This window comes from Rhinatrema bivittatum, chromosome 5 (assembly GCF_901001135.1).
Source record: "Rhinatrema bivittatum chromosome 5, aRhiBiv1.1, whole genome shotgun sequence".
Lineage (NCBI taxonomy): Eukaryota > Metazoa > Chordata > Amphibia > Gymnophiona > Rhinatrematidae > Rhinatrema > Rhinatrema bivittatum.
The window spans coordinates 256,220,048-256,232,832 of record NC_042619.1 but is presented as its reverse complement, the minus strand read 5'-3'; the positions used below and the strand labels follow the sequence as shown (position 1 = coordinate 256,232,832).

At 43.6% G+C, this 12,785-nt stretch overlaps 1 protein-coding gene across 1 annotated transcript in view; it reads right to left on the bottom strand.

Annotated features, from left to right (window-relative positions):
• UNC5D (unc-5 netrin receptor D) overlaps positions 1–6,608 on the bottom strand; it is a 549,276-nt gene extending 542,668 nt beyond the window's left edge. The window contains 1 exon segment of the mRNA XM_029603886.1: positions 6,371–6,608. Coding sequence (XP_029459746.1) covers positions 6,371–6,467 — 97 coding nt within the window. The 5' untranslated portion in view covers positions 6,468–6,608.
• Between the last annotated feature and the right edge of the window lie 6,177 nt (positions 6,609–12,785).

Sequence of the window (12,785 nt, the reverse complement as noted above, 5' to 3'; positions counted from 1 at the left end):
CTTATTCTCTATTTGATGAAGGTCTGCCTATTTTATGCATTTGTGACTGAGGTGACATATTCTGCTAGTGTATATTTTCTGTGCAGGGATCTATAGAGGTCCAGCTAGTTCTGTTTTTCAATTTGCCTCTCCCAATAGGAGGTGTTCTGGTGTTCTAGGACACACTACAATATTTGCATTGCCATCTTTTCATATGGCAGGTTGTAGATGCTTGAGATACAGGTGTGCTAACTTGGTATAGTAAGGTAAATTAGATGTATAGCTGCCGAATGTGTTTTTTTTTCCAGGGTTTTGTGTGATTTCACTGAGAGCTTGGTAGTGGAGGGACTTGAGTTGCAGTTATTGAGACAAGACCAGAATTGGAATATTCTTTTTTTTTGCAAGGTGAGTAATAAGGGGAAGCATCCTAATTCTGCTCTGCACCCATTAATAAAGGTGTTTCTATGGACATAGGAGTGTCTGTTTGTAGAATGGGAGGTGTAGGATTTCTATTTGGGTTCTGCCTATTCTGTATAGTTTGGTATTAATGATAGGCCCCATAATTTACACCCATATAAAAGGATTGGTTGAATACAGAGAACAGCCAGAACTGAATTTTATGTTGGGTGGAGGCATGGGGGGCAGCTCAGAATTAATGTGGGTGGGCACTGTGGCCACACACACATATACCCATCTCCCCCTATTCTATGTGGGTCTTCAGGGCAGTGGCTACAAAACCCTTTAAATTTCTAGCAACACTGTCTCTTTCTCCGTCTCTACCCTATCTCTGCTGTTTCTCACTTTCCCTCTGTGGTTAAGGTAACTACTTTATTCAAGTTTTAATCTTTCAAGCTGCTGAACAGCAATTATGTAAATAGATTTCCATCCATCCCAGGCCTGCCTGAACTTTGAAGGGGCTGAGAGAGGGGAGATAAATAATTCCCTGTTAAATGTAAACAAAAATGTTGATGGCCTTAAACTTTTACCTGTCTAGCCCCAGGGGCAGTGGTGTTTCCCATTTAAGTTAGCCTCCTTAAAGACACAGGGGACCATCTACTGGTAATGATTCCAACACCTCCAAGCCCTCTGACCACTGCATCTTTTAAGGAGCTGACTCAGATTGGACATGACCCTGCTGCTAGAAGAGGGACCCTCAGCCAAAGGTGAGGGGGACACAGGCCCCCCCCCCCCCCCCCCCCGAGACCCACCTGTGGCTATGCCTCTTGTTGAATGATCTACTGAATAATTCCAATGGTTGTTTTAGTGGGAGATTGTATTTGTTCAGAGAGTTCTTTGTTGCATATAAGGCTCTTAGCACTTTTTCTTGTGAAGTCTTTATAGCCAATTTGAAACTCCCAGATGCACTTAGTCACTTAGTTTCAGGCTTATACGTAATCTAGAGTATCCTCAACTTCTTGTTTATTTAAAAGAATTTGAATTTGTGTTGGAGATATTTTAGCCTTTTCTGGCTAATCATAATTTTTTTCAGGGGGGAGGGGGGCTTTCCCAAGTTCATTTCTATGTCATTAGCATTTTATGTTCTATGTAATTAGCATGCTCTCATGCTTGTTTTCAGTTTCAATGTAAACCGAGACGATATGCAATATCTTGTATGAATCCCGGAATAAAAAAAATGTTAAATAAATAAATAAATAAATTTCTAGGGCCCATGATTTGCAGTAGGTCTCTAGCATGATTAGATTCTCCTGTAGACCCACTGATGTGGGGAATAAAATATCCATGTCATCTGCATATAGCAGGCATTTGCTTTCTGAGCCATTTCGTTTTAACACTGCAGCTGAGACTTATCTTCACTCTCCTATCTGGGTAGCCCAAATGCCTGATCCTTCTTTCAATGGACATGTAGGTGTACAACCAGTGACCACTGCTCATTCAGATGAAAAATCCCTAGTATAGCAGCACAGAGGGTCAACAGATGCCTGCGTAAAAACAACTAAAGTCATACTTGTATATGAACTCTAGTCTCGGAGGGCTTTCCAACAAATGAAGCAGTCCAGCCTTTGTGGAGTAAAATTACTCCAGAATGCAATATAAGTACATAAAATTTTCCATACTGGGTGAGTCCAAAATTCCATCAAGCTCAATATCCCGTTTCCAACAGTGGCCAATTCACATTACAAATACCTGGCAGGATCCCAAAGGGATAGATAGATTCCATGCTGCTTATATCTCAGGTATAAGAAGTGGATTTCTGCAGCTCCACCTTATGGACTTTTCCTCCAGGAACTTGTCCAAATCTTTCTTAAACACAGCTACACTAATAGCTTTCACCACATCCTCTGGCAATGAAGTCCAGAGCTTAATTATATGTTGATATAAAAATATATTTTTTATTAGCTTTAAATGTATCACCTAGTAACTTCACTGTGTGTCCCCTAGTCTTTGAACTCTTTGAAAGAGAAAACAACTAATTAATGATTGTTCCACTCCACTCATTATTTTATAGACTTCTATCAAATCTCCCCTCGGCCATCTCTTCTCCATGCTGAAGAGCCCTAACCTCTTTAGCCTTTCCTCCTAGGGGAATCATTGTATCCCCTTTATCATTTTAGTTGCCCTTCTCTGTACCTTTTCTAACTCGGCTATATCTTTCTTGAGATGTGATGACTAGAACTGCCCACAATACTCAAAATGAAGTCTCACCATGGAGTGATACAGAGGCATTATGATATTCTCTGTTTTATTCTCCATTCCTTTCCTAATAATTCCTAGCATTCTTTTTGCTTTCTTGGCTGATACTGCACATTGAGGAGAAGATTTCAACGTATTATCAACTATGACACCTAGATCTTTTTCCTGAATGGTGACTTCTCATGTTGAACCTATAATTTGGATTACTTTTCCCTATGTGCATCCCTTTGCTCTTGTCCACATTAAATTTCATTTGCCATTTGCATGCCCAGTCACCCAGTTTTACAAGGTTCTCTTGCAATGTCCCACAATCCTCTTCTGATTTAACAACTTTGAATAACTTTATGTCATCAGCAAATTTGATCACCTTACTCGTTGCTCTCATTTCCAGGTCATTTATAAATATATTAAAAAACAGTGATCCCAGAACAGATACTTGGGACACTCCACTACCAAATCTCTGGGGTACTTAGGCTAGCAAGAAACTTTTAGATTTCAGTCAAGACAAATGATTTTTGAGCATGTGTTAGTCATGTTGTGGCTTTAACATGTAATGGGACAGAATGGACGAGACTCCTGTTTTACTGATAAGGATATTTTAATGCTCCTGGTTATAAGAATACACAGCTCTGAGCTGGTTTTAAGTGAAACCCATTATGTGTGGATTCTTTTTTGATTTGTCCTTAACATAGAAACATAAAATATCATAGCAGATAAGGACCACTAGGTCCATCCAGTCTTCCCAGTTTGCTTTCTACTGCAATGCCATAGACCCCAAACAATCTCAGACTTTCTGACGTTCCTTTACTGTTTTTGTCTCCACCATCTTTCCTAGGAGGAAAGATGCACCCACCACCCTTTCTGTGAAGAAATATTTTCTGATGTTACCCCATACTGTGACCCTTGTTCTAGAGCTTCCTGTCCTCTGAAAAAGATTTGTATCTTGTGCCCAATTTATACCTTTGAGATATTTGAATGTCTGTTCTATTTTATCTTCCAAGATGGCGACAGCAAGAGAGAGCTGAATGGTCTTGATCATTACTAAGTTTGCTCCTGCAGCACTTGCAAGTACCTTATTTAGCTTTATTTCTTCTCTTTCCTACAATAATTCAAGGTGAGGTACAGATATAGATAAACACAGATTTTATGGAACCTCAGCTGGAACCAGCACTGGGGTCCTGGTGCCATCAGCTTTCATTCACAATTTGACTTTACCTCTGTTCTAATATCTCCTGTTCCAAGGCTGTCAGCTTCACTTGCACCTATGCAGGGCTTCACCCAAGACCTTGACTCTCTCTCTCTCTAGTGAATCACGATGTGGGCCATCATGACTTATTTTAATAACTTGGTCCAAAAGTGGACTTATTGTTCAGCTCCTGCAGAGAAACACATACATTCTGTTTCTGGAAATTAGTGGGCACAAACTATGTGGACCTACTTAGCAGAGGACAGGCCAGGCACAATTTTGCAAACTGCTTCCTTCAGACTAACAGCCAAGAAGGAAGATTCCCTTCCATCTCTCTCGCAAGGCATGTAGTCTCTTGCAATGAAATTAACTTTAATCTGTCATTCTTCATAAACAAGGCAATTAAAATTGCACATTTTCCCCTAGCAAGGCAGAATCAACATCTTTGTGTCAGCAAAAAAAATGCTGTTAGAAGGGATGATTAATCCAAATTGTCAGAGGCCCGATTCAAGAGTGCTCCCGGTAGTGAAAGAGTTAGACATCAAGCATTCGTTACTGCACATGGGCAGGTGTTCCACTGAGGGCATCAACTTGCTATTTAAAATATTTATCACGCTATCTGGCACGATCTTCTTGGGAATATTATCAGCTCCTGGAAGCGCCTTCATAATGGCAAAGCTTCACAATTAAGCCTCCATTCACTTCACATTTTTATCAAACTTTGCTCTGGAGATGACTTAAACCACTTCAAAGCTGGTTTCCCTTGCAGCTCAGCGGGAGAGTCGGCCACGTCCTCCAAAGCTGAAACTGTATCCCAAAGTCAGAAGAAATAGAATTAAAAAAAAAAATTGTAAAGGTTGACCTAACAAAAAATCTCACTCTTACTAAGCTATACAGATATACAATTTTGCATAACTTTGAATGTTAACCTTGCTTGCATTATATCTGAGTTACTGAAAAGCATCTGTTCCCTACAGCAACCAAGTATTGCTTGCTTTCCTTGGTACTCCTTGGGAAGCTGCATCACAATCTTAAAAAAAAAAAAAAAAAGCAAACATTTCCCCCCATACAATACAGAGCTTGCAATCTTCTAGTATTATATGCAGTGCGTACAAAATCGTGCATGCTAACAACAGCCCAAACCTTTTCAGACGTGCAGCACCCTACCCAGGCAGTACCTCACACACTAGCTGCTTCACACAGGTAACTAGAAAAAGACGGGAGAGTCTACCTACGGGGAATCGGCAGTTATAATTAACTGCGCACTGATGACTTATTCCCGAGGTCCACGAAAACGGAGACCAAGCAGGAATAGACAAGAGAGGAAATAGTTTGTATGTAAAAGCAACTTGCTCCTGCTGTTCACATGAAGATATATCTTTGAAAGGGCCACATTCTATAGACAATTGGTTTTCTCCCCTGCACCTCGCGGTTGTGTAAGTTCTCAGGTCTCTTTTACGGCGCATATAACCTACAACTTTGTTTGCTGGATCTTCTTTATTTCTACTTTTATGTCACTCTTTCCAGGTAGGTGAATTGATGCTTTTTTTTTTTTTTTTTTTACTCAAATAGGGACGGGTCTCCCGAAAGGTCCAACTACTCCACTCTTCCACTGCAGCCAAGGCTGAGGGAACTCAAAGTCCAGAGTTCCCAAGGCAGGAGGCAGCGGCTGATCGCTTCCTGCCACAGCGCCAGCATTCCGCCTCCCGGCTCCAGGGCTACCTGCGTCTCTGCGGGACTCTCTTATGAAACAAAGGGGAATAAACGGAATCGTAAAGCTGCCGAATGACACTCTCCAAATCAGGACCCGGTTAAGTGCCCGACAAGGGCTGGGGGTACCACTGCCGACTCTCTCGGGGCCGCCTGTAGTATCTTGAACTGAGTCAGTCCCACAAAATAGAAAAACAGAACAGTCAAAAAAAAAATAAAATAAAATTAGACCACGCATCTCGCTGAAGCCAATGACATTCCCAACAGAGGATGCTTGCAAACCCTGCACAAGAATAAAATACAACAGCAGAAAGGTACAAGGCTAGTGCAGGAGGGTAGCAGACTCACCAAATCTCACTTATTTTCAGCAAAGCCTTCCTGTGAGCAATAATGCGAAATATCTGGATTTACCCTCTTTCCAATCGCATCCCAGTGCCACCGAGCCCATCACACCTGCCTCCTTCCCCGGGTCTCATCACTTCGAATCAGTGCAAGTAGGAAAGAAAGAAAATGCCAGCGATAAGACCCCGAGCAGAATTACTGCGGCTTGCCATCAAGGCGAGGAAAAAAAAAAAAAAAGAGGCGACATAAATCACCAAGGCTTTTGATCTCTGCAAATGCAACCTGTAGGATGCAAAGGGCAAAGCTGCAGAAACTTCCCCAGTACCGAGGGGAAGTGACCAAAAAAAAACCAAAACAAAACCCAACAAGTGCAATAAAATAAAACGAAGAGGCAAAGGGGCTCCGCTGGCGCAGCACGGAGTTAGCGAACTGTTGCAAGGACACATTTCCTCACTTGCACGCCTAGTCCAGGCGGGAAAGTGGCTGTTGCGCCCTCCTTACCTTTCAGTGCGGAGCCGAACCCCAGCAGCAGCAACAGCAGCACCGGCAGGCGGTGCGCCCAGGGGTCGGTACCGGGCCAGCATCCTGCCCTCCCCATGCTCCTCCAGGGCAACGCCGCCGACTCCTCCTCCTCCTCCTCCTCCCAAAGGCCACCAAAGCCCCAGCAAGTCCAGCGGCCCCTGGATCCGGCTGCAGAAACAGCCGCCGCCGCTCTCCCTGCGCCACTCGCCCTTCCCCGGCTCGGCGGCACTACCCGGTGTGTATCAGCCCAGCCCAGGCACCAGCCCCTCCGGCCCCGCCCCTCCGCCTGCAGGCAGCCAATGGGAGCGCCGAAGCGGGAGAGGTGGGGTTTTCCGCGGGAAAGGAGGCGGATCATCCGGCGGCGGGGAGCGCTGGGCATCCGCGAAGAAGTTCTTGCAAAGATTTTCTTTTGGCCCAAACCCCACTGTCCCCGGTAAAAATGTGCCTTTGAGCTCACGCTGTCGAACTGTGATAAAGTCGAGGGGGGTGTCGTGCGTTTTGCTTCTTGCATGAGGAAGGGTGCAAGCAAAGAGAGCTGGGGGGGGGGAGGGGGGGGGGACTGTAAATGGCAGTACTACCACCGTGGCGGAAAGGCTTTGCAAAAAGAGCAATTGAGCAGCGAGGTATGAAAACGCTAAGTTTGGGAGGGTGGCGCAAAATGACTTGGCTACGGCAGTAGGTTCGACTCGGTCAGTGCGGATGCATGAACGCGGAAACTGAAAATACCCGGGGTTTCCAACAACGACTTAATGTTCTGTAAAATGTAGCGGATGGGAATTCTGGAATCTAACAGAATGCAAATGTTAACCGGCATAAAACTCGATATTCAATGGTGGATGGTTGGAGCTTTAAATTTTACCCCTTTGCTTCAAGCTATTAATTATATATATATAGTATATATATATATATATATTTTTTTTTTGCAAGACGCAAAACTTATCACATCTCTCTATCTACTTTGCTTAGATTACTATCAATTACCGTGATTTTTTTTTTTTTGTTCTCATTTAAAAGAAACTGGTACCATGGAGAGGGCGTAATCTAGTGTTGAAAGCAAAATGCTAGGAGTCAGGAAGCCAGAGCTCCAATCCCTCCTCTCCTGTGACCTTGGGCAAATCACCCTATCTCCCATGGCTTCAAGTTATTGTAAACTCACAGGGGATTGTCTGCATTGTACAATAATACATACATCCAGTAGTACTATGAAAATGAAGCGTATTATTACTTAAACTAGATGTTTGTGAAAATTACATTTTTCTTACAGCAATTCAGTGTTGGTCTGCTGTATTTTTCTTATTTAATTAAAATGATCATCGATGGGTTTTTTTGGTTTTTTTTTAATAATCCCATCTGTCACTCGCCCTCATGTGCCTCCTCCCTCCCACCATCATGTTCAATTATATTCTTTTGTTTATTTATCTCTATTGTTAAATATATTTTTCAAATAATCTAATTTCTAAGAATCCATCTGCCCAATACTCATTTATAATTTTTTATGTGGGTGTTTGATGAGACACTAACAAATTGTAAAAACAGGTGGACAAAAAAAAAACAAACCCCATCTATTTTTCATAAGGAATAAGGGGGTAAAGAGAGAACATCTTTCAAAGAAGTCATATTTACAGTATTTAGTTTTTATGCAACTTTCCCAGGCTAGTGCACACTGAAACAGCTGATTATATTTTAAAATATCTTGGAATTCAAGCTAGCTTGGGAGAGAGGAAGAGGGGAAAAGATGACTAGAAATTAATAGGGTGTGCGGTGATAGAACGGAGAAGGTTTAGGTTCCCTTTCCATGGGACATGAAAGCAAAAACCCAATATTTTAAATTGGGGGGGTGGGGGGTGGGAAGAGAGGCTGAAATCTACAGTACATGGATGTTCCTAGCTCCATTATTTGCCCAGCAAAACCACATATGGCCAGGGCTGGATTTAATAGGCAGGGTTGGAGAGAGTGGGGGGGTTTGGGAGACACTACAGTTCCACAGCAATGCCCCTTTGAAATGGACAGTGGGAGCAAGATCCTTCCTGGGACAGCTGCACTCTTCTTTGGCCTGGACATTTGGGACCTTCAAAATGTGGTGCTCTAGGGTCCAGGGGTAGCCAACTCCAGTTCTCGAGAGTCACAGATAGGCCAGGTTTTCAGGAGATCCACAATGAATATGCATGAGATAGATTTGCATAGGCAAATAGGCCTGTTTGTGGCTCTCGAGAACTGGAGCCGGCCACCCCTGCCCTGGGCAGTGGTCAGTGTTGGCACCTGGAGATGAAAGGAGTCTCAGAATGCAGCAGAGCTAACTGACCGACTGGATGGGCCAAGAAATCCTCATGAAAGCAGGCTATTGCTGAATAAGCAGCCACAGATGCTTTCCATATATGAAGGACAGAGATAGTGACTTCATTTCTTATGAGGCATCAAGGTTATTCAGCTCTTAAACTGAAAAAGTAACTTTTGGAGCATTATTAAGGTGGTGAACTGAAGACTGTCTGGCACTCCAGAAACTCTTGGGTTTTAGGCACTCTGTGGGGTTGTTCTTATGCCATATTAATCATTTTGCATGTAGTGAAAATGATTCATAAGGTACAAAATTAATGCAACATTCATTTAATGTAAGATCATAACATTGTAATAGTGCATGCTTGATGCTCCCTGATGAAAATACCAGTTGCCTCTATTAATATAATTATGCTTTAAAACAAAAAAGAAAACTGAAGTTGAAAAAAAGGCAACAGCTGGTGCCTTCAATCAATGTCCTCCGAAATACAATGAAATGGAATATTCTACCAGGAAAGATTTCTGGGGGAAATAGTCAATCAATGGTATTTCCAAAGGGAGTCCTCCTTCAGTCAGAATTCTATTTAGACTTGTTTGGCTGCTGTCTTTGTGCATTTTGGGAAAAGATGAACCCCTTTTGGAACAGGTATATGTTAGGATGAGAAGTGACTACTCTGTGCCAGTCTTCCTTGACCCCCACACTAGTTCAGCTCTCTTGATTCCTCCCCCCCCCCCCCCCCCCCGGCTGTTCCCCGGCATGGTGAAGAGCACGAGAAGGCGATGAGGAAACAAACTGGGAAAGGGATGCCATCAGCCCAAACAGGCTCATCCCAGTTCTGGTTTAGCCCCATTGCATGCATGGAGTTCCCTTAGAAAAGCAGAGCTATGTTTACATGCATGAGAAAAGGCAAAAACCAGGACTGGATCATCCTCTTTGGCTTGACAAGAACGATGTGGCAACTCTAAGCCAGGGAGGGGGAGAAATGTTGAAAGATAGATGAGGGTAGGGGGTGGAAAGGTGAGAGAAGAAGGATGGATGGAGACACTGGAGCAGCTAAGAACAACAGAGGAGAATACTCACCATTTCTTTCCCACTTCAGCCTTTGAGTACAGTCCACGTCTAATTTTCTCCACAGCGCATCTGAAAGTAGACTTTGCAGTTGATTTGGGAGAGCGATGTGCTAATGAGTTCTTTTCCTCTCAGTGGAGGGCAGGAGGGCTCGCCATGGAGAATGGAAATAAACTTTCCATGACCCCAGGAAAACGCCTCCCCTTACCTGACTGTGCCCTTGGGGGATTTTAGCTGAGTGTGACAGGCAGCAAATTGCTGATGCAGAGATAAGAGCAAATAAAATAACTTTCTCGTGCTCTGCTCTTCACCCATCACGTCAAATGATATTTTGTCACTGTGGATGGATGTAAAACGTGCATAGCCCACTTGGTGAATCTGAAAGTTGCTTGTGAAAGGGAGTAGGAGAGGTGTGAAAGTAAGAGCCTGGGTGTGACCTCAAAGTGAACTCCAAGGGAGATTCTGTGACTCATAGCTGAATTGATTTCATTCTAAGATTTAGACTCAGTCAGGATATCAAGAAAACCTTGAGTGTGAGGCTCCCAAGGCTTCTGGGAGCCATCCATTTTGTGCCAATTCAGCAGTTTTCTCAACTCTTGTCCTTGAGATAAGATGAGGTAAGGTCAGAAGTAAACAATCAAAGAAGAAAGGACAATAACACTGGGTTGGCTGTCAATTAACTTTTTTTTTTTTAATTTATATTCAGCTTTTCGTGACTGGTACACCACTTCAAAGCAGATTACATTCAGGTAGCATAAGAATGTATCTGTTCCCCAGAGGGTTTACAATCTACCTGGAGGATGGAGTGACTCGGCCAAAGTCAGAAGGAGTAGCAGCAGGACTGGAAACTTCCTCTCCCAGTTCTCAGCCTGCTTCCACTAAATCATTAGGCCATTCCTCCACTCTACTTATGCTACAAGAGCTGCTGAGTTGATAGGGGTCTATGGTCAAGGGCTGGTTAAGACCATTAAATGGAAACAGAATAACTTTACTACAAATGGGAATGAATTACAAATTCTGCCCTCAGCTGCAGCTTTACTGGGAGTAATTGGCCAGTGCTTGGATAATAATGTAGAAATATAGGAGATGCCAGCAGATAAGGACCATTTGACCCATCCTGTTTACCCAATTGCCCCTGCATATACTAATTTAGCTAAGAACAACTCCCAATAGTCATCCTTACAAGCTTAATTTCTTCCACTGCTCTTCTAGCTGTGATCATCCCCCTTCTTTACCTTCATACCAGCGCATTTGTGGGCCTGCACCCAGGGAGGTGGCTATTTTCTAACATACACGGGTGCATGCATGCACATAATAAAAGAGGCTGGCTATGCGTACAGGTGCGCCCAATTTTAAGTGGGCACGTGCAAATGCTGCATCTACTGCGTCGGTGGGAGAATTTTAAAAAGGGTGTGCGCTGACGCCATTGCAACTCAAACCAGTTCGTTTCCAGTTTGCCCAGTTAAGAGATAAGATAGGTCTTCCAAACCCTAGTTTAATAGCCTTCCTTCTTCCCACTTAAAACCCTGCTGATTTGCCTAGTTTTCTTTATTTTATAACTTACAGGGCATCCATAGCAGAAGTAAAGTTACACGGGAGAGGGGCTTCGGTGCACACCGGATCGCGTAAGTATTTACAGGCACATGTTAGGTTGCATCCCAGAAACGCCCATGCCCTGTTCACCCCACACCCTGCTCATTTTTTAAAGCTTCTAACTTGTGCACACTGTGGCATTTACGTGCATAAAATCCTCTCGGCGTGCACGAGCCTGCCTTATTCACGCACCCCCCAATTAATGCAAACATTGGGCTTTGAAAATTCACCTTTAAGATTATCTCCCAGCTGCCTGCTGTCAGAGCTTGACCGCTTGCAGCAGATCACTCCTCTTGTCCTGAGGTAGGAGGTGTCATCAGACCCCTGCTAGGTAACCTGCCATCTCTCCTTGATCATATCTGGGAATGTACCAAAGCCCTGCCACCATTCATTTTGGTCGACTTTGCCTCTTCTTAAAAACTTGTTGCAGCTGTACCACCACTTTGTGCAAGTTGACTTTGTTATCACTCCTTTCAGCCCTCCACTGTTCCATGTGATTGACCATCATAGGTTTCCTTAACTAGTCCAACACCCACAGGGCAAGTGCAAGTATATTAGGTGCCTTAGGCAACCTTTGGTCTTGCACACCCCACCCTCCCACGGTTGAGACTTACCTACTGTCAGCAGCTCCTGCACTCTTTGGGTTCTGCAAAGTGGCTCTGGCTCACTTCCTATGCTCTTCGGCCACCACTGGGTTGGGTTCCCACCAGCAGCCTTGGGCCTCCTCCCACATTCTTCAGCCATCAGCAGGATGGGCTCTGTCAATGGCCAGGGGCCTGCTGCTGGCAGGATTGTGCTGCCCCCTGTTGGTGTTGTGCTCTAGGCAACCCCCTAATTCACCTAATGGAAGTGCCAGCCCTGAAGTCCCAGGCTCCTCTCACATTTCTTTTACCCATTGCTTTCCCACTTGCTGTTACCATTGTCCTCTACTTCAAATATTTGCTGTACTTGCTTCAACTTGATTTATTTTTGGCTGGAAAAGCCAAGCTTCCCGTCTGAATAGATCCATACAAATAAGATGGTAATGAAGTACCTTGATTAACTGTAGCTAGTTCATTTAATTCTAACATACCATATACCACTTATCCCATATCTGCCTTTCTTAAAGAAACTGGAACTACTAATCCAGAGGTGCAATGGTTGTAAAACCAGGACTGTCTTGGTCTGTCCAGACTGACATGGAGATTGTTGATGATCCTGCTAGATGGTGACATTCTTATTTTACATGCATGTGTAAAATATAACATCTGCCATTTTTCTAAGCAAAATATTATAAAATCTTCAATTATATGCAAAGTACATGTTTTGTGAAGCTTCTTCTCTGTAGGCTTAGGGGGTGCAATTTTTCTGCATGTACATTTCCTGCAGAATAATTTGTGACTTGGGAAATGCAGAAGAATTTTTAGGTGACAGTAACTGAGGAAAGGATCTGTCAGTCGGTCTGGTTTTTGCTAAACA